This window comes from Dipodomys merriami, unplaced genomic scaffold (genome assembly GCF_024711535.1).
Source record: "Dipodomys merriami isolate MVZ:Mamm:240054 unplaced genomic scaffold, mDipMer1.0.p SCAF_670, whole genome shotgun sequence".
Lineage (NCBI taxonomy): Eukaryota > Metazoa > Chordata > Mammalia > Rodentia > Heteromyidae > Dipodomys > Dipodomys merriami.
In genome coordinates this window covers 548,798-571,599 of record NW_027206258.1, presented here as the reverse complement: position 1 = coordinate 571,599, position 22,802 = coordinate 548,798, and the positions used below count along the sequence as shown (strand labels likewise).

At 36.4% G+C, this 22,802-nt stretch overlaps 1 protein-coding gene and 1 non-coding gene across 2 annotated transcripts in view; both read right to left on the bottom strand.

Annotated features, from left to right (window-relative positions):
• Positions 1-9: 9 nt before the first annotated feature.
• LOC138815814 (ERO1-like protein alpha) overlaps positions 10-22,802 on the bottom strand; it is a 45,134-nt gene continuing 22,341 nt past the window's right edge. The window contains exons 8-16 of the mRNA XM_070005171.1: positions 19,270-19,316; positions 16,861-16,872; positions 11,659-11,685; positions 11,473-11,565; positions 9,457-9,703; positions 8,540-8,609; positions 4,656-4,742; positions 4,435-4,568; positions 10-2,744 (exon numbers count right to left, since the gene is read on the bottom strand). Coding sequence (XP_069861272.1) covers positions 2,684-2,744; positions 4,435-4,568; positions 4,656-4,742; positions 8,540-8,609; positions 9,457-9,703; positions 11,473-11,565; positions 11,659-11,685; positions 16,861-16,872; positions 19,270-19,316 — 778 coding nt within the window. The 3' untranslated portion in view covers positions 10-2,683. The remainder of the gene's footprint in view (positions 2,745-4,434; positions 4,569-4,655; positions 4,743-8,539; positions 8,610-9,456; positions 9,704-11,472; positions 11,566-11,658; positions 11,686-16,860; positions 16,873-19,269; positions 19,317-22,802) is intronic.
• On the bottom strand, positions 14,558-14,661 carry LOC138815817 (U6 spliceosomal RNA). Its single transcript, XR_011368491.1, has one exon. It is a non-coding gene; the product is annotated as a U6 spliceosomal RNA (small nuclear RNA).

Sequence of the window (22,802 nt, the reverse complement as noted above, 5' to 3'; positions counted from 1 at the left end):
CAGAGAGCAGATTGTGAAAAGTGCTTCTTGAAAGGCTAATCTGGTCACATGTAGATCCACAAAGAGAAAATAACCTGCATATAAGGAGATAGGTCTATGTAGTCCTTCACTTAATAGCAATAAAAATAAAAAGGTTGCTGCATCAGTAAAATGCAAATAAGCCCAGTGAAAATTAGACCCTAATAGGTGGCGGAAAGTAGAGGACAAGAGTGAACTGAGAAAACTTAGGAAATGACAGTTTTGAAATTAGCCAAAGTAAGGAACACAAAGATAAAGTACTTTTTGTAGAAAATAAAGACACAAGAGATTGAGGAAAATCTACTGAAGTGCAGTAGGTGGATAGAGAACTCTGGGCTACAGCTAAGGACTTAGGAATCATTGAGTTAGAATTCCCCCAGAGTGAAAAGTGGTACAGTGATTAAAGAGTAAAGAATAAATGGAAACCAAAAAGGAAAGGAAAGTGTTCTGGAGCAAGCAAAAAGTAAGAAAGAGAATAGAAAGTGTGTACAGAAAGGTTGTCAGGACATAAGTGCAAGAAAAAATGTTAAATAAGAACTGGCTGGTGAACTGAACTATGGATTTAGAATTAGGATTTTAGACCCCACTGGAAAGGACTGAAAAGAACCCAAGGCCAAGGCCAGCTCTTAGTTAAGGAACAAACAAAAAGTCTTAAGTGATGACCGAGACACTTTACAAAATATTATCCACTAAAGGTAGGGTGGAGTAGGGGAGAAGGTCATGAGTATTAGACATTATACACAAAATTATCAGTTAAACCTATTTACAATATTTTTAAAGTACTATGGGTGTCTTTAAACTTTTATATGTCATGATCACTTAATCCTCTGAGTCTCCAAAATGAATGACTGAAGGAATGAAAATAGAACACATATTGTTGAACTTGCTTCTAGGATTATTCATTTAAAATATCCTGAATACATATTCATACATTCATTCAACAAATACTTGGATACAAACTGTATACTTGGCACTGGACCAGTACTTGGAATTATAACGAAAAAATATATAGCAATGTAAAGTGACATTTCTAAAACATTGTATAAATAAAGCCAGTTTTTCTAACAATGTGACATCTCAACATGTTAAACCTGCTAAGTAAGATATGTAAGGTATCTATAAAAAAGGCATACAATTTTGAGGTATAAATTCTTTTTTCCCTGTAATTACCATGGGATATTACTTCCTAATATTTTTTAATCATTGAAGAGCATCCACTAATGAAAACCTCTCACAATTTACAGTTAGATTTTAAGGAGACAAAGGAAATAAATTTTGTGTACTAAAAAAAAAAAAAAATGAACTAGAGGTGGTGGAACACAGGCTTGAATGAGAAAAAAAGCAAAGAAAATATGAGGCCCAGAGTTCAAATTCCAAGTACCAGATTACACATACACAAATTATATGTCCTATGATTACATAGTTCAAGCATTAAAAAAAGCAACAAAGCTAAAAAGTTTTAGATTGGGACTTGAAGTGATCCGTATTTTAAGGCTAAGAGGATTATAGCTCTGGACATATAGGGGTTTTATGAAAATGTCATTTCTAGAAAATACTACATTAAAGTATTTAGGGTTTAGGGTTGGAAGGATATGATGGCTTTCAAAGGACTAAGGGGGAAAATGGCATATATATATATATATAATATATATATATATACATATATATATCTATGTATATATATATGAGGATGTAGCTCAGTAGTACAGAGCTTGCCTAGTATCAGGCCCTGGGTTCAATCTCCAATACTGGGGAAGGAGGGAGAGAGGAAGGGAGGGACAGCCAATGAACAATTGGTGAATCTTGGTAAAAGAGTTCATTGTACTATTTTAAAAACTTTTCTATAAATTTGAAATTACAATAAAAATAAAAAGTCTTCCCCCAAATTTTACTCAGTATAGGGAACATATTATGAGAATAAATATATAATCTATTCAACTTTTCACGTTTAAAAATCTCATTTGCCTTTAAGTTTTTATTTACCTTCCTATAAAACAATCCAATCAAAATAGCAATATAACAATAAAAGTGATTTCTTTCATGCCAATGTGTTAAGATTTCTCAAATAAAACACAGGATGACTCTCAGATAAATTTAAATTTCATTTAAATAATAAAAATAATTTTAGTATAAGTATGTTCCAAATATATTTTAAAGAAAATTAGTTATTATCAGAAGTTCAAATCTAACTTGAGCATCCTGTATTCTTTTTTGCTAAATCTGACAACCCTAAATGTATGGCTATTAATTATGGGTCATTCATAAGCCTCTTTAGCATCTTCCTATATTAAACATTCTCCCCAGTTTAACTCCTCACATTACCACAGTTGTATTTTTTTTACCCTTCCTTACACAAAACTCCAGTTTGTGAAACTTGACATCATTTGCTAGTCCTATCAAAAATGAACCTGATAATCTTGCTTTTGTTCAGTATTAAACTTTAAAATTTATGCCTCATGATTGATAGTACTTTCACTCACAATAATATTAAACATAGACAGCACAATTTTTAAAAAAAACTGTTACTCAAAACAATTCTCATTTTTACAAAAAGAGCTTTATATAAAATGTTTGGCTTAGGACTGCCATTGCTTTTATGCCTTTGAATGAAATTCCACTCTTTGGCCTCCACTGTCCGAAATAGGTATATTTCAACTTGTTTTTCTTAATGAATATTTTGTAACAAGTTCCTGAAGTTTTCTAATTCTTTCACACTTGTAGAAATTCTGTAGCCAAAAACATAAAACAAAATATTCTGTTTAGAAACTATCTTAGATAAATTTATTCACTTTACATTGTTGAAATATATTATTCACTTGAATATATTTAATATATTATTCACTTTACATTATTAAAATGTATAAAATATGTAAAGAAATTTCAACAAATTAAAAAGGTACATAAACCCTTTGATATATTTGCTATACTTTTGTTATTAATTTGGCATAGTAAAACTAAGATAAAATTGTCTAGAAATTAGCTTTTAATATTAAAGCATTAAAATATACAAAATAAAGTACATAGATATTGTAATATTTGTTTTAATAATTCATAACTATATTAATGTAGTATTAAAGTATGAGTATTTATATAAAATACATAAGTATAAGTATTAAAATACATATTTTAAATATATATTAAAGTACATACTAAAAAGTACAGGAATATATAAATATATTTTAAATATTTGCAATTATATGAATAATTGAAGATAATACGCCATTGTTTAGAAAATGTACAAAGACTCAAAGCTACTGGTCTATAAAGAACAGAATAATTATTTTCTCTGATTTTCATGAAAATTAAAATTTGTTCCTTATTTTTGTATGCGATGTTTATTTTACATGCACTTTAGCTCACTCTCCAGCATGTTAAAAGTAGCAGAATACACAATGAAACATAACTGTCCAGCTTCCAGTAATCAGAGAAATAATTCTGAAAATCAATTGAAAACACTGTGGAGGGGAGGAGAAAGGGTTGTGGGTATGCGCATGCCTGGAGACTTGAATTCAAGGTCTGCGTGTTGTCTCTGAGCTTTTCCAGCTCAAGGCTATCAGTGTAAACCACACCTCCATTTCCAGCTTTTTGCTGGTTAATTTGAGATGAGAGTTTCACAGACTTTTCTGGCTGTGATCCTCAGATCTCAGCCTCCTGAGTAGTGAGGATTGCAGGCATGAGCCACCAGTGCCCAGCTTCTAGTTAGAATTTTTAATGAATCTTACTTTATGCTTTCCCTAAATCATTTGCTAGACAGTAATTTTTTTGAAAAAAATTAACCTTTTTTTATATAATGATGAATTCACCAAAAAACTTACATGTCTACCTGTATGAAATAACAATTTTTTTCTAGATCCTTAAAAAAAGAAATTGGACAGAATACAAACTGCTTTTTAAGTATTTTTTAAATATATAAAATTCAATGAGTTTTGACAGCTGATCAGTAAATTAATCATGAATATGTAAGTCAATAGATAAAACTAAAGAATCACCTAATGATTGTATATGTGTGTGTGTGTGTGTGTGTGTGTGTGTGTGTGTGTGTGTGTGTGTGTGTGTGTGTGTGTGTGTGTGTGTGTGTGTGTACATGTGAGCAGGCACACACCTGTGCATACTAGTCTTGGGGTTTGAACTCAGGTCCTGGGTGCTGTCACTGAACTTTTTGCTCAATGCCAACACTCTACCACTTGAGCCACAGCTCCACTTCCGGCTTTTCTGTGGTTAATGGAGATAAGAGTCTCCACACTTTCCTGCCTGGGGATGGCTTTGAACCACGATCCTTAGATCTCAGCCCCCTCAGTAGCTAGGATTATAAATGTGCTAGTGCCTGCAAAAGAATATTCTTTACCTAGTTTTATCTGAGAGGTTGCATTAGGCTTACTTGTCTAATAGAAATAATTACAATATATTCAAACTAACCTTCCAAATGCATTCAATAATGAAACTATTTCTTGTCTGGTTAGATGGAATTCATAACTGGGTCCACTTTCTGGCATATTTGCTATGAGTTTCTCAGAAAACAAGATCTTCAGAGCAGTGCCCAAACCTTGAGTCTACAATAGAAATAAGAAAAAATAAATAAGAGAAAGAGAAAATAAGAAAATTCCTCATGGAAAGGGTAAGAAGATTGATTTTCTTACCTGCAGCTTTCCCCACAGCCGACATTTAAGACAACCAACACAATCCATGATTCTAGAAATGTTTCTAAAATGTAATCGAAAGTCCTCCTAAAAAAAAATAGTTTAACAAAATTTTATTATAATGTAACACACAGTCAGCTTAATGAGGTATTTCTAGGTGCAGAGTTCCAATACAGTTACTATGGAGTACCAAAACCAGAAAAGAAGCATCTCTTACAAACCAGAATCTTTACATATATGATTTCATTTAATCTCTACTACAAACCCACAGATAGATACAATCTAACCCTAAATGAATTTTTAAAAATTCAGAAAAGTTAGTACCTTACCTAAATTCTCACCTCTTGTAAATAGCAAAGTTAGACCTCAGGCACGCATTACTACAAAGCTAAACTACCTACCAAACTGTCAGAAATATGTCAACATGTCCGAGTGTATGTAATCATTATATGTCAATATGGGAGGGAGGAGGGGTTAAAAAGCATCAGTTCCTTCCCACCCCTCCCCCAAAAAAGAGGGAAGAAGCCAAGTGTTTGTGACTCATGCCTGTAATCCTAGCAATTCAGAAGCTAAAATCTGAAAATCACAGTTCAAAGCCAGCTCAAGCAGGAAAGTCAGTGAGACACTTACCTCCAATTAAGCACCACAAAAGCCAAAAGTGGAGCTGTGGCTCAAGTGGTAGAGTGCTAGCCTTGAGCAAAAAAAAAGGCTCAGGGACAGTGCCAGGCCCCAGGACCAGCACAAAAAAAAAAAAAAAAAAGGGAGGGAGGGAATAGTTAAATTATAGCCCTTCTTTGTATTACTTAGGGAGAATAATTAACATTATTTCCAATATGCAAAAATAACAAGATACAATAAACATCCATGTAAACACTACCAAAGAAACCATTGAAAGTACAATTGAAACTCCATGGATCTCTCCAAATTTCTACATACCATTATCTATCACTGTGCAAAACTTGGTGTGTTGTTCCATTCATGTTTTTATATATTTAATGCATATGTATATATCCATTTACTCCACTGGGAGTCATTAGTCTTTCAAGTAGCTTTCTTTGTCCTGGTCTTAAGAGTAAAACTGAAGCGTCCAGTCTTTTAAGCAGAAAATAGGCAGACCATCCATTATTTCAATTGCCTTATAATTTAGAAAGCATATAGTATTTTCCTTTTTATAATGTGATGAACCATACCCCAAACTTAATGAGATTTTTTTGTGTGTATGGTTAACTGAAATAAGAATCACATGTACTTTGTTGCCAAGACTGGCTTTGAACTGCAATCCCCTGATCTCAGTCTCCTGAACAGCTAGGTTTATAAACAGGTGCCACTGCTACCCAGTTCCAAATAGATTTGAAACTGGAAATACATCAGCAAAGATTGTCACCCACTATATTCAAAACAGACCTCAGTTTGCTCTGGAGATAAAATGTCTCTGAGATGCTTTGTTCAGCTCTGCAAATGGTTTTTCATAAGACTTCAGATATTAAATCTTTATTAATTCCAGTGTAAAGCCCAAAATACTATTATTGTTGCCATTTAGCAACAATATTTTCAATCAGATGTCTCCTTATCTATTCAGTGAAAGCTAATCGAAGTTAGAAAACTTATTCAAAAAACTGCTCAATAATTTTACTAGAGATAGGGTTTTTTTTTTTTCTTTTTTTGTAGACAGGATCTGGCTGATTCTGGTAGCCTGGAACTCACTATGTACCTGAGGCTGATGAGCTGTGACCCACAATCCTCCTGCCTTAGCCTCCCAAATGCTGAGATTAAAGGCATAATACCACCAAGCCTGGCCAGATGTCATGCTCTGATTTAAGGTTTTTTTCTTAAGCTGGTATTTTGAACCTTGACTTAAAGAAGACTCACACTTTTATCAATAATAGAGTAATTAAATTAAAGCATGTGTATACATTCGATGAGCAACTGAGCTCTAGAGGAGTTAATAGCTGTTTTAAGATTACAAAATCCATATGTAAATAGATTATATATGACAGAATAAATAGCTCACACTTAAATTTTTTAAATTTCCAAATGGAAACAGATGTTATGAGCAATAGGATGCTACTATCATTAAACATGATAAACGCATCATGAGTTTGGGAAACTGTATTTTCATAACCAATATATACTCTTACGGGGAGAGGCCTTCAAAGTTTTTGAGTTTAAAGAGACTCTCACAACTACAAAGGTTGGAAAACCCTGTTCTAAAACATTAGACATGGGCCGGGCGCTGGTGGCTCACGCCTGTAATCCTAGCTACTCAGGAGGCTGAGATCTGAGGATCGCGGTTCAAAGCCAGCCCGGGCAGGAGAAACCGTGAGACTCCTATCTCCAATAAACCACCAGAAAACCGGAAGTGGCGCTGTAGCTCAAGTGGTAGAGTGCTCGCCTTGAGCTGAAGAGCTGAGGGACAGCGCCCAGGCCCAGAGTTCAAGCCCCACGACCGACAAAAAAAAAAAAAAAAAAAAAAAAAAAAAAAATTAGACATGGTTTTTGTAGACACTGTATAAATAAAAGTGTTTGAATCTGGTAATTCAAGTATTTGAATGTAACTGTTCTTGAGTAACTCTCTACAGAGAACATACACAGATGTGTAGCCAAATAAGTATTAAATTAAAACCATATATCTTCTTCAAAGATGAACTTAATATGCTAGAATGAAATTAGTACTGTAGGATCAAAGTTTACTAGATCACAATAGAAGATCCCTATTACTTTCACAAATAATAATCATGTCCAATAACATGAATATATCCCCAAATTATCTCAGATTAGAAGACAGAAGAAAAAGCCTGGTTTTATGGAGCTTGCAAAGAAAGTAGTTTTTGCTGTTAGATAATAGCTATTCTTGACCTCCCATCTAACCCCCCCTTTAAAGTATTTTTTGCTACAGAAACACACCTCAGTGGTTACATAATCTCCCAAACAGCTTCCAGGAACTGGAAAGTGAGTGGGAGGATACTGTAATAAGATTTCTTTTTTTCTTACTATTTTCAATATGTTCCTTATTTTTAGTTCACTTGCTAGTTTATTAGAGAGTATTCTGGCATCTGCTCTTTTTTTAGACTGTGCAAATTGGCAATATTTCTCACAATGTTTTAATCTGGTCAAAACTCTAGAACACTCAGCTCTCATGTCCTATGAAGATTTTAAACAGGGTCCTTACAGTCTTTCTTTCATCATGGAAAGGAAGAATAAGACAACACAGAAGCAGATTATTACTAATATTCTGGTGATATCTGATCAAACCCAGAGATATTAAGAGCTATCTGGCTTATCAATAGCTTTGCAATATGGTTTTACTTGATTCCCTAGAACTGTCTCTGTCTCCCTTTCATAAGAACAATGAGGCACCACACGTAGTTGGTCTCCCTCCCCCCCCATCCCCCACTCCTAAGGATTAAACCCAGGGCTCCCTAGCGTATTTCTTTGTACTGCTTTTGAGACAGAGTCTTTTTCCTTGGATTAGCCTCAAGCTCTCACTCCTCCTGTCTCCCAAGTAGCTAAGATTATAGGCTTGTGTGCTACCATGCCTAGCTTTGATTCTTTAATAGGTCTCTAGTAATATATGTCTGGTATTTTTAAGGCAAATAGAGAAAAAGTCATGACTCCAATCTTCTTTATAATTTTTTCAAATTTTGAAGTATAAATTACACTGCTACTTATTACAGTCTCTATTCTATACAGTAGATCATTCATCTTTATTTTCCCCCGCTAAGCAAAACTTTGCACTCATTAAGCAATACATTCCTTTGCCTCATCCACCCCTTCCCAACTCCTGGCAAGTCTCATTTTACTCTCCACTTCCCACAAGTAACATTAGTTTCTATTCATATCTCTGTGTTAGTTTATGTCTAACAATTAGGTTAAAGAATAGTTACCTTTAGTTTATGTGCTTCTTTTTTATCCCCAGCAAAAAATGAATTCTCATCAAAATGCAAAGGGAATGACCTGTATTACAAAACAGAGAATATTTATTTTATTGTTTTATCAACAGTGAAACTCTCACAACATGATATTTTACTGGGCAGTGGTATATGTAGAGCAGAAAATAGAGTATTTATAAATATTAAAAGTCCTGTTAATAGACTGGGAAGGTGGCTCAGTGGTAGAGTGCTTGCCTTGCATGCATGAGGTTCTGGGTTCAATTCCTCAGCATCACATAAGCAAAAAAAGGCCAGAAGTGGTGCTGTGGCTCAAGTGGTTAAGCATTAACCTTGAGGTAAATTGCTGAAGGACAGCGCCCAGGCCCAGAGCTCAAGCCCCATAACTGACAAAAAAAAAAAAAAAAAAAGTCTTGCTAATACAGTATTTTACTAGCCAGTGAAAATAATGTAATTAAACTAAGAGTAGAAAACAGTAACACCAACAATGATCAAATGAATTCTGATACTTGGACCTAAATGCTAACTAACTGCAGAATATTGTCACCTGTGCAAGTATTAAAAAGTAAAAGAATGGATGTTAAAACTAAAAATGTTCTTTATTGTACACAGGTCAAAACAAACAAGCAAAAAACACCTGAAAATCAATTCTAAAAAAAAATGAGTAAATTTAATTTGTTTTTTCCTTAATTTTTTAAATTTGTTTTTTATTTCTTTTTCTCTTTTTATCAATACTGTGGTTTGAACACAAGGCTATGAAATTGCTAAGCAGGAACTCTACCACCTGATCCACACCTCTAGCCCCTAATTAATTTTTAAATAGTTTTCCTTTCTCTAAATATCCAAGAGCTTAATTTTAGATACCAATTTGGCACCCATATATTAAAGTATACATTCTCATATATATAATTTACTTGATTTCATGAAGTATTTCCAAAAGTAACATTTTGTTTTCTGCATCCTGAATTTTATTTCCAGTGAAGAGTTGAAAATCTGGGCGTTCAAAGAATGGTAACACTTTGGATAAGGCTCTTAATTCTATTAAGTAGAGAAAATACAAGTTTTTAAGCCTTCTTGGGCCTTCTCCTTCTGTCAAAATTCCATCAAACCGCTGCTGGAATTCTGTAATGTTGTGACCCCATTTCTTCTCCAACCAGGTTTCTAGGAAGAAAGAAGAAATAAATACTAAGTTTTAAAATTAAGTAATTTCATTTTTATTACACTAGGTTATTTATACTCATAGAAATTTCATTTTGTACCTTAAAATAACCAAGAAAAATTTTCATGATTAGTCATTAAGAATTTCTATTTTAAGCCGGGCGCTGGTGGCTCACGCCTGTAATCCTAGCTACTTAGGAGGCTGAGATCTGAGGATCACGGTTCAAAGCCAGCCCGGGCAAGAAAGACCGTGAGACTCCTATCTCCAATAAACCACCAGAAAACCGGAAGTGGCGCTGTAGCTCAAGTGGTAGAGCGCTCTCCTTGAGCTGAAGAGCTGAGGGACAGTGCCCAGGCCCAGAGTTCAAGCCCCACAACCGACAAAAAAAAAAAAAAAAGAATTCTATTTTAGCCAGGTGCTGGTGGCTCATGCCAAATGGCAAAACATTCGCCTTGAGCAAAAAGCAGCTCAGGGACAACATGCCCAGAGTTCAAACCTCAGGACCAAAATTTAAAAAAAAAAAAAATCTATTTTACCAGTGCTGGAAGCTCACAACTGTAATGTTAGCTACTCAGGAGGCTTCCAGTTTGAGGCCCGCCTGGGCAGAAATGACCATGAGGGTCTCATCCTCAATTACAATTAAAAAAAAAAACTATATAGAGATGTAGTTGAAGTCATAGAGTGCTGCCAGCCTTGAATAAAAATCCAAGCAAGAGTCAAGGCCCTGAGTTCAAGCCCCAGTAATGGTGCACGCTGAGTACCAATGGCTCATGCCAAAAGTCCTAGCTACTTAGGAGTCAGAAACCAGGAGGATGATCAAAGCCTACCATGGCAGAAAGGTCTGTGAGACTCCATCTTCAATTAACCAGCAAAACACCATGTTGGGGGCATGGCTCACAAAGTGGAGCACCAGCCACGAGTGACAAAGTGGAGCAAGAAAAAAAAAGAAAGTAAAAGGAAATCTCTATTAGGATTTTAAAACTGTTGCTAATCAAAAAGCAAATTTCTGAATGTAAATACACCCAAGATCAAAATAGATCATTTTATTTTATTTTTTTATTTTTATTTTTTTGGGTCCGGTCATGGGGCCTGAACTCTGGGCCTGGGCGCTGTCCCTCAGCTCTTCAGCTCCAGGCTAGCACTCTACCACTTGAGCCATAGCACCACTTCCGGCTTTTTTCTTTTTGCTTATGTGGTACTGAGGAATCGAACCCAGGGCCTCAGGCATGCAAGGCAAGCGCTCTACCACTGAGCCATCTTCCCAGCCCCAAAATAGATCATTTTAAAGAAAGTGATCATCTGAAATTATTGATGAGTTAGGGCACTAGGTCAAATCAAAGTTACTCTTTTGTTTCTACAAGGTAAAATCCTTTAATTCCAGTAATATATTATTGATAAAAAGAGAAAAAGAAAAGAAAAACAGTTCCAAAATTCCTAAATCATAGAGAGCCGCAGGAAATGCTCACCCATTAAAGCTGGCACACAAAAAGACTGATACAATAATACCTAACAAATAACCAAAATGGAGCTATTTTTAATTCTTACAACAAAGCAGAAGAATATTTTCAAAGTGTGTAATTTTTAGAGATTTCTTAAAGATCATAAAGAGAGTTGACAATACACAGACCTACTGAATTATACTCAGATTTCCACATCCCTGATTACTACCTGGCTTTTGACTGCCTAATATTCTCCCACGTCTGTCTTTCCCATTCAGGTAATACCAAGCAAATTCTGAAAATAAGCATGGGAAGGAAAATCAATGAGATACCTTGTAAGAGATATCTTGCACTCAAATGCACGTTGATGCTTGCATGTAGGCCAGATATGAGTCTGTAGAATGCTCTTTTTTCTACACAAAGCCCTTAAAAAAAAATCAATGAGTTGGAAATAAAATTTCATAGGTGAATATTATAATTAACATCATGACTTTAAAAGTGAAAAATATGTAAATTACCTTCTAACCAGCTGTAAAAAGTGTTCTCTGAAATTAAAAAAAAGAATAACTGTAACTCCTCTGTACATCATCTTTATAATAATAATTTTTAAAAAAGAAAAATCACAAGATAGTAAAGAAATGCAAACATAACATTTTTCTTTTTTTTTTTTTGGTCAGTTGTGGGGCTTGAACTCTGGGCCTAGGTGCTGTCCCTCAGCATTTCAGCTCAACACTAGTCCTCCACCACTTGAGCCACAGTGCCACTTCCAGTTTTCTGAGTGGTTTATTGGAGATAAGAGTCTCACAGACTTTCTTGCCCAATCTGGCTTTGAACCATGATTCTCAGATCTCAGCCTCCTGAGTAGCTAGGATTCCAGGCGTGAGCCACCAATACCCAGCTTTTCAAATGTTTTAAGCATGATAAAACTCTCCAATGTTTTAAATGCTGTTTAACCTAAAGGTCCAAAACATACTTGCCAATTTCTTCAATGGAAGAAAACTCTTGTTGTAGATTCAGTTAGGTATAACTCTGTTAGTCAGACTTCAGGCTTAAGCATTGGCTGAGGTAACCCTAACCACATAATTTTTTGGATAAAGTATTTTACATGACATCAAAATATAGAATTTCAGCCAAGGATGTAGCTCAGTGATAGAGCAATGCCTAATATAATATAATCCTGGGTTCAATCCCTTTCACTACAAAAAAAAAAAAAAAAAAAACAGTTTCAAAGTTTCACAGTACATCTGTCAAAAATGGGAAAATAGCGGGATATAGATACTCAGGAGGCTGAGATCTGAGGATCACAGTTCAAAGCTAGCCTGGACAGGAAAATTTATGAGACTTTTATCTTCAATTAACCACCAACAAGCTGGAGGTGGCAATGTGGCTCAAGTACTAGAGTGTAAGCCTGGATCAAAAAAGCCAAGGAAGTGGTTAAGGCCCTGAGCTCAAAACCCAACACACACACACACACACACACACACACACACACACACACACACACACACACACACACACACACACACACACACACACACACACACACACACACACACACACACACACACACACACACACACACACACACTCTCTCTCTCTCTCTCTCTCTCTCTCTCTCTCTCTCTCTCTCTCTCTCTCTCAAAGGAAAATATCTAGTCTGGATCATAGTTTTTTAAAATTATAAAGTGGTACTGAAGGTATAATATTTGTAAACAGCTTGTAGTATTCACGCCATTCACTACTTCAAAGGGAATAATTTAGGAAAATGTTAAAATCAGATATAATTTATAGTTATAATCACAGATATTATACTTAGATCTAATAATTCTGCTTTTAAAAGTACTAAAGATCTGAGGATCACAGTTCAAAGCCAGTTTGGGCAGGAAAGTCCATGAGACTCTTATCTCCAATTAACTACCAACATAATCAGAAGTGGTGCTGTGGCTCAAGTGGTAGAGCACTAAAGCCTTGAGCAAAACAGCTCAGAGACAATGCTAAGGCCCTGAGTTCAAGCCACAGGACTGGCACAAATAAATCTACATATATTCTAAAGAAGGAACTAAATGAGACAAGGATTTGTAGAATGATTGTTATGCATCAATTTACCACCTCAATAAAAATGTACAATAATGCCTAGATTTATATATATATATGTATATATATATATACATATATAACCAGTTACTATGGTAAAAATAATGTAAACTAATAAATGACAAGAAAATAGAACATGATACATTGAAAATGCTTATTTGAAATATTCTTTAAAGTTATTATGATGTAAAAATTCATGTCGGGCACTGGTAGCTCATGCCTATAAACCTAGCTACTCAGGAGGCAAGAGATCTGAGGATCGCAGTTCAAAGCCAGCCCAAGCAGGAAAGTCCATGAGACTCTTACCTCCAATTAACAATCAGAAAACTGCAAGTGGCGCTGTGGCTCAAGTGGTAAAGGACTAGCCTTGAGCTGAAGAGCTGAGGGACCGCACCCAGGCCCAGAGTTCAAGCCCCACAACTGACAAAAAAAATTCATGTACACAATTGCTGTAGAGATGGTGAACATTATACTATATAGGCTTTTTTTCTTTATTAAAGGTGCTTATCACAATAAAAATAAACCAATGAAGCATAAAAATAATAAATGACAAGGAGAATAAGTAATAAGTTGGACTATACAAACACTTAAAATCTCTAAAAGCAAAACACAAACAACAAACTGGGTAAAATGCATATTGCAAACACTGCAGAGGAATAATCTCCTAAGCATTATAAAAAGCTCATGAACTGAATAAAATACTGAAAGTGTTCATTTAAAGGGTTTAAACAAAATGAACAGGGAAGAGGAAACTGCAAATGGTAATAACAGCCAAAAATTGTACAGTCTTCCTAGTAACAAAAAATGGCAATTAAAGCAAGAAGATAAACCATATTTTACCTAAATTAGTAAAGATGGAAATACGATAATACTTGGTGCTGACAAAAATCAGGTAAGAACATGTTTATATACACACATATGTGTAAATAAGGACTACAGAATATGATCCCTATAGTGATTTGAATCGTAATGCCTACTTACATCTTGAATCATTTTAGCCAGGTTGCTAGTGAGTGGTTTTGTTTTTGCTCTTGTTTTTGTGGGTGGGGGATGCTTGTGATTGTCTGTATTGCGATTTGAAATTAGTGCCTCTTTCTCTTGCTCAGCTTTTTCAATCTCAGTGTTAGTGCTCTATCACTTGATCCATGACTCCAGCTCTGGCTTTTGCTGGTTAATTATAGATAAAAATCTTTTAGGTTTGTCTACCTGTGCTGGCTTCCACCCTTGATCCTCAGATCTCAGTTTCCTGAATAGCTAGGATTGCAGGAATGAAGTACCAGCCTCGTTGCTTTTTAATTATTTTTTCATCTCATTTTTGTTTTTATTTTTTATATACCATTCACCAATTTTTAAGTCATCCTTATACAGAGACCATGCTAACCTCTATATTGGCCCAATTTCAGAATATGTGCTTCCAAAGCAAGCACAGTAATTGGTTTCCTTATTTAAATTTTAGGATTTTCCCCCTCCATTTCTCAGCAGCACTTGGGGAATGGGGGACCATATCTTTTGGGATCTAGCCTCTCAATGACATTTTTCACTTAAGTTTTATAATCCTATAAAAGCTGTTCAAAATTTTACCTATGTTCTAATTAATCACCTAATTTGACAGCTGTCAAGAATAACCTTTGATATCTGACTAAAAGTAATATAGTACTTATAGAGAAGATTCTCTATAGGCTAATAATCTCTTCTACAAGAGACAAGCCAGCCTTCAAATAGTATTGGAAAAGTCAAAGTAGCTTCCTCTAATGATCTAGGGCATAGCACAGAGCTGGATAGAATAAAGTACTGTAACACAAAACTGAGAATTACAGGCTAACCTCTACCAGTAACAAATCAAAGGCAGCTTTGGAACAGGAACCTTCCTGCTATACAATTTCTCTTCCAAAAACATCAGTTCTTAATCAACATTCTATTTAAATGCTACAGTTACCATGATATATAGTACAATAATAAAAAATAGCAATGAAAATCAGAATTTAGTATTCCATTATTTAGATAGAATTGGAAGAGTAATTAATAAGAAAATAAGACTAGCCGGGCACCGGTGGTTCATGCCTGTAATCCTAGCTACCCAAGAGGCTGAGATCTGAGGATTGCAGTTCAAAACCAACTCAGGCAGGAAAGTCTGTGAGACTCTTATCTCCAATAAACCACTAGAAAAACCGGAAGGGTGCTGGGGCTCAAGTGGTAGAGTGCTCACCTTGAGCTGAAGAGCTGAGGGACAGCGCCAAGGCCCGAGTTCAAGCCCCACGACCCACAAAAAAAGAAGGACAAAGAAAAAAAAAAGAAAGAAGGAAGAAGAAAAAAGGAGGAGGAAGAGGGAAGAGGAGGAGGAGGAGGAGGAGGAGGAGGAGGAGGAGGAGGAAAGGGGTACCTCGCATTTTAGAAATTTCATCTAGAGGGACAAAGCTAAGCACTGATTTGGGTGTTTTGTTTCACATTGGTTTTTTTTTTGGGGGGGGGGGGTCCGGTCGTGGGGCCTGAACTCTGGGCCTGGGTGCTGTCCCTCAGCTCTTCAGCTCAAGGCTAGTGCTCTACCACTTGAGCCACAGCGCCACTTCCGGCTTTTTTCTTATGTGGTGCTGAGGAATCAAACCCAGGGCCTCAAGCATGCAAGGCAAGTGCTCTACCACTGAGCCACCTTCCCAGCCCCTGTTTCACATTGTTAAATACAGAGCTTTAAGAACAGCAAGCTTGGCTGGGAAGGGGGCTCAGTGGTAGAGTGCTTGCCTCCTATGCATGAGGCCCTGGGTTTGATTCCTCAGCACACATAAACAGAAAAAGACGAAGCGGCGCTGTGGCTCAAGTGGTTAAGCACTATTCTTAAACTGAAGAGCTGAGGGACATCGCCCAGGCTGAGTTCAAGCTCCACAAGACAAAAAAGAAAAGAAAAAAGAAAGAAAGAAAGAAAAAAAAAAAAAAGAACAGCAAGCTACCAGACTCATGCCTGAAATCCTATTTATTCAGGAGGCTGAGATAGATCTGAAAGTCAGAGTTCAAAGCCAGCCCAGGCAAAACAGTCTGTGAGACTCTTATCTTCAATTAATCACCAAAAAAACCAGGAGTGGAGCTGTGGCTCAAGAGGTAGAGGGACAGCACCCAGGATCTGAGTTCAAGCTCCGTGACAAAAAAAAAGAAAAAAAGACTAAAATAAAACTAAATTACTTTTTTTTTAATGTAACTAGACTTGGCAATAACTACACCTAAGAGTCAGCATATGCCTTAGAAGCCAGCTCGGAATGAATACTGCAAACATGCCTAGGACCTTGCTATGTAATAAAAAACCTAACAGATCCTACACTACAGCCAGTAAAGAGAAGAAGGCTTTCTCTGTGGAGTTGGGGAAGGTACTCAGCTACCACAATCAATAGGTACAAGGCACCACTGAACTATCAGAGGCTGAGGCCGGCTGTCGCTAATGCCTAAACTCAGTCATTTTCCTTTAATCTATGCCTTCACCTCCAGAATTTTAGATAAAGAAATAAAAATTAACTTCTTCTGAGTCTCAGAAAAGGTAGGAAGAAAAAAAATCTAGTTGACATAATAAACATCTGAATATATAAATATATAATTATATTTCTATATATATATAAAACATTTAATTAAGAAGCTGTACTTACCTTTACTTTTGCCTGAAAAACAAAACAAAATGTTTATTATAGTTTCTTATGTAATGCTCCCCTTTCATAAAAATGAAACTTTAATAATCACGAGTTTCAGTCCATCAGGTAATCTATAGAAATGGGAAGGGGAGAGACAACTCGACCCCCCAGTGATATGCACTGCACGGGATTTGACTCAATGATGTTATCTCCAGAAGCAGTTATTTCAATTCATGTAAGATTTAATATGGGCTAACAGGAGGGAAAAAGAGAACCCATCATCTGAGAATACTCTTAAATATCTTAGGGACTTGTGTTTACTTGGCTGGCAGAGCCTCTTTCCACATTTATTACCTAAAAGCTATATCATAATTCATGTTAGAGGTTTATGTTATTGCTTTGAAACCTCCAGACTGACACTGTAAGATTTAAACTTAGGAATAATTTCAAAGACTATAAAATTAGAATTATATATATATGTGTGTGTATATATATATATACATATATATATAAATAAAATGAAGCAGTTTGTATGCTGCTACTTATTTGCTATTGGAATAGTATGTTCCTTTTTCCATTTTTCTCCAAGGTCATTAGTATTTGATTATAAAATATATATGCATTGCAAATGCTTTTTTAAAAAGATGAACAGAATAAAGTTATCCATAACTCCCTCTGCTCCTAGATAGACACCATTTAGGTTTTAGTAAAATCCTTTTCCCTTGTATAAAAAATATATATATACTAGCCGGATGCTGGTGGCTCATGCCTGTAATCCTAGCTACTCAGGAGGCTGAGATCTGAGGATCAAGGTTCAAAGCCAGCCCAGGCAGAAAAGTCCATGAGACTCTTATCTCCAATAAACCACCAGAAAACCAGAACGGATACTGTGGCTCAAGTGGTAGAGCACTCACCTTGAGCCGAAGAGCTGAGAGACAGTGCCCAGGCCCCAGAGTTCAAGCCCTACAACCAACAAAAAATGTGTGTGTGTGTGTGTGTGTGTGTGTGTGTGTGTGTGTGTCTATGTATATACATGTCTATGTATATACATATAAATATGTATATTTTATTGATACCTGCTACATTTCCTCAGTACACTGTTGATCACTGTTTATTTAAGTGAATTCACAGCAGGATTTTGTGTATGTGTGTTGTAGCTTGAAGTTAGGGCCTCCAGCTCTTGCTCAAGCTTCACTGTTCACTGCTGGTACTCTTTACACTTCAACCCCATCTCTAAATCTCTAATCTGGTATTCTGTTGGTTAATTGGAGGTAGTTTTGATAGATTTTTTTCTGCCTCAACAGGCTTCCAACCAAGATCTTCTCAGCCTCTTGAATAGCTAGGATTACAAATGTAGGTCACCAACACCCAGTAACAGCAATATTTATTGTGACTATATTCTACCATGTTTCTACACATCATTTAACCAGTTCCCTAATGATAAACATTCAAATTGTTTCCAATTATGTTTAAAGGAAGAGAGTGGTTTGTCAATCAAATAATAATGTAAGTTCCTAGTAAAAAAATCACTTATCTATGAATTTGCACTTCATCTGATACTAGATCAATAGCCTCCGCTGAGTTACCATGTATGATATGTGATGAGATAAAAATCCAAAAGTCTTGTTTAAAGATGATCTTTCTGGGGCTAGGAAGGTGGCTCAGTGGTAGAGTGCCTGCATGCATGAGGCCCTGGGTTCGATTCCTCAGCACCACATAAGCAGAAAAAGCCAGAAGTGGCACTGTGGCTCAAATGGTAGAACACTTGCCTTGAGCTGAAGAGCTGAGGGACAGTACCCAGGCCCAGAGTTCAGGCCCCACTACCAATAACAACAACAACAAAAAAAACGATGATCTTTCTTGCTGGGTATAGTGGCTCATACCACGATCATGTTCCAAGACCAGTCTGGGGCTATAGTCAGAAGAGCCAATCTCAATCTTTTTTTTTTTTTATGGACATGGAATTGCATACCTGTCATCCTAGTAACCCCAGGAAAGAAAAATAGGAAAATCATGGTCCAAGCCAGCCGGGGCATAAAGCATTTAATAAAGTAAAACTAAGATCTTATCTGAAAAATAAGTGAAGCATAAAAGGGATAATGTGTACTGATAAAATGGTTGATGTGCTTTTAGCAAATGTGTAAGGTTTTCATCTTTAATATTTACTTGAAAAGATGATCTCATACAATCAATAAAATGATGGGAATACATCATGCCAGCTAAATGCTGGCAAACTTATCTTTTTTAGATTAGGAAAGAAAGAACTTTTTTTTTTTCTTTTTTGGCAATGCTAGGGTTTGAATTCAGCAGTCACACAGGACAATGGATTTTAGGCCTCAGCATGCCATTTGTCTTGCTTTCCTCTTTTTCTTCCCTTTAACTGAAGTTCACTGATAAACAATTCAGCAGTGCAAATAAACAACTCACCTTGACTGGCAGCCAAAGGATTTAAGGGCCTTTTAATTGTCTGTGGCCTAAGAACAAAGACACTGGGTTATAATTTTAACTTCCCTAAGGCAGTCCTCAAGCTAACAATATAAACCAATTTGTAGACCAAGTAAAATAATGGGAATAAACTTCAATATTATACAATCACAGCATCCTTTATAAAATCTAGCAGATGGATGATGGTATCACCTTCAAATACATTATGTGCAATTCTGTTTACAATACATACTTCTGTTCTGAAGTAAGTGAATCATAAATTTGTGGGCATTTGGAGAAATATTATTCAAAGTAATAACACAAACTGGGCACCAGTGACTCACACATGTAACTAGCTTCTCAGGAGGCTGAGATCTGAGGATCACCATTCAAAGCCAACTCCCGGAAGAAAGTCTGTGAAACTCTATCTACAATCAATCACCAATGAAGCCAGAAGTAGAGCTGTGGCTCAATTTGGTAGAGTGCTAGCCTTGAACAAAATAGCTCAGGGACAGTACATAGTAGGCCAAGAGTACCCAGAACTAGCACCAAAAATAAATAAATAAAAGTCATCAACACAAGGAAAACAAAATTGTAAACTGTAAGACACGTCATTTCTAAAACTTATGTCATATAACTTTCTGAACTATAAATATATATATCTATAATTCACTCATTTGATTTAAAAAACCAAGAATATTTTATAAAGCTTAAGTATGTTATCAATCACATTACAATTATTTAAGTATCTCCAAAAGTCACTTAATGATTATCAAATTGTTTTACTGAGATTATGAAATATTTAAGTTTCTCAAATTCCTTTAGAGAAATTACTGGCTGTAACTTGTTGTAGTGGTAATAATTCCTGATGTTTCCTCATTATAGTAGCCATCAGGGTATCTCCTCATCACTTCTTCAGATGAGGGCAGAAAAAGTTTTAGTCAAGCACTTCTCCAAGTGACCAATGATTTTATAGATCATATTTATGTGTAGATACATTTGTGTATGGTACAAAGTACTCTCCTAATAGAAGGACAAATAAAAATACCCAATACAAGCACTAAAATTAAACAGTGGAAAAATTGAGAGTAGAATATTTCTCACTTGGATAACAAATGCATGAGTTTGCCCTCTGGATATCAAGCTTGTTACAATTCACATACAAGATGGTATTACTTGTTTGTTTTGGTTAGTACTAGGGTTTGAACTCAAGAGCTTCACAATAGCTAGACAGGAGACAGGTGCTCTGCTCGTGAATGATGCCTCAGCTCCATTTTGCACTGGGTACTGTTGTGCGTGTGTGCTGGTCCTGGGGCTGGAACTCATGACCTAGATGCTATTTCTGAGTCTTGTTCAAAGCTAGTAACCTACCACTTGAGCCAAACATCCACTTCTGGCTTTTTCTTTTTCTCTTTTTGGTCAGTCATCTGTCTTGAACTCACCTGAGCCCTATCCCTGAGCTTTTTTTCATTCAAGGCTAGCATTCTACCACTTTGAGCACCCTTTCCAGTTTTCTGGTAATTAACTGAGGGTAAGAGTTTACAAGGACTTTTCAGCCAGGGCTGGCTTCAAATCATGATCCTCTGGACCTTAACCTCTTCAGTAGCCAGTATTACAGGTGTGAGCCACTGGTATTTGAGTCACCTCTGGCTTTTTCTGAGTAATGAATTGGAGATAAAGAGTCTTAATGACTTTTCTGCCTGGGCTGGCTTCTACACAATCTTCAGATCTCAGCCCCCTGCGTAGCTAGGATTACAGGCCTAAACTACAGGCCTAAACCGTCAGCATTTGGCATTGCAATGGTTACTTTTGAGATAGCCTTGCTTCCCACCCTGAACTAAGATCTACCTGTTTTAGGATTCTTATCATAGCTAAGGTAATAAAGAGGCACATGCCACCACACCCAGCTTCTTTTTGTTGTGCTGGAATCTTACAAATTCTTCTGCCTGGGCTGATCTGTACTGTGATCCACAATATGTAAGCTTCCCTGCAGCTGGTACAACAGGCACATGCCACTACACCCAGGTACTAAGTTGAGAAAAGACTGGCCTTGAGCAGTGATCCTCCTGATCCCAGCCTTTCACATAGCTAGGATTACTTGTGTAAACCATAGCACCAAACAAATGAAAGGGCTTTTTTGAAAAGGAAAAAAAAGGGCTGGGAAAGTGGCTCAGTGGTAGAACGCTTGCCTTGCATGCATGAGGCCCTGGGTTCGATTCCTCAGCACCACATAAGCAAAAAGTAAAAAAAAAAAAAAAAAAAGAAAAGGAAAAAAAAAAAGCCAGAAGTTTAATACGCAGCTAAAGAGCTTTTTTAATCCCAAAATAAATATGCATTCATTTTCTTATTAGTAAGTGTATTATTTTAATGTTCATCACTTAAATTTCAAAAGTTGCACAATTTGAGATATTTTGAGAAAAAGCTATGTAAGCCATCTTTCAAAATATAAGACCTCATACATCATTTATATTGCTGGAAATATGATGGGAATCAGGATATTAAGAAGGAAATGACTATAAAACTATGAATGCTGTCTAGACTGTTTGCAACATTAAAAACAAGCAAAAAAAAAAAAAACTTTCAACTCTTGTCAGTAAGCCAAACTTTCCTAACCATCAAGAAAATTTAAATGATACATACAGAAGTAAGTTAGTAATAAAAACTTTTCACTTTCCAAACTAAAGAAATTTTTCATTCAAAGTCTTGCCAGATGCTGGTGGCTCATATCTAGAACCTTAAATTCTGAGGATGCTGAGATCACAAGATTTCAGTTTGAAAAGTCTATGAGATTCTTATCTCCAATTAAACACCACCAAAAAAAAAAAAAAAAAAAAAAAGCCAGAAGTAGAGTTGTAGTTCAAGTGGTAGAGTACCAGCTTTGAGCAAAAAAAAAAAAAAAAAAACTAAACTAAACTAAAGGACAGGCTGAGGCCCTGTGTTCAAGCCATTCAGATTCAGCACAAATGACAGGGTTTTTTTTTGTTTGTGTCTACTCCCCCCGCCCCCTTCCCGCCAGTCCTGGTCAAGTTCCCCCCGCCCCCTTCCCGCCAGTCCTGGTCCTGGGACTTGAACTCAGGACCTGAGTGCTGTCCCTAACTAAGCCTCTTTATGTTCAAGGCAAATGCTCTACCACTTGAACCACAGCGCCACTTCCAGCTTTTTCTGAGTCGTTTATTGGAGATAAGAGTCTCTAAGATTTTCTTTCCCAGGCTGCTTCAAACCACGATAGATCTCAACTTCCAGAGTAGCTATGATTACATGTGTGAGCTACCAGCACCTGGCTCAAGTCTGGTATTTTATTGGTGTATACATAATAGCAATCTCATGTCTATAGGTGACTTATAAAAAGTAGAATGTGGGGCTGGGAAGGTGGCTCAGTGGTAGAGTGCTTGCCTTGCATGCATGAGGCCCTGGGTTCGATTCCTCAGCACTACATAAGCAGAAAAAGCCAAAGGTGGTGCTATGGCTCAAGTGGTAGAGCACTAGCCTTGAGCTGAAGAGCTGAGAGACAGCGCCCAGGCCCAGAGTTCAGGTAC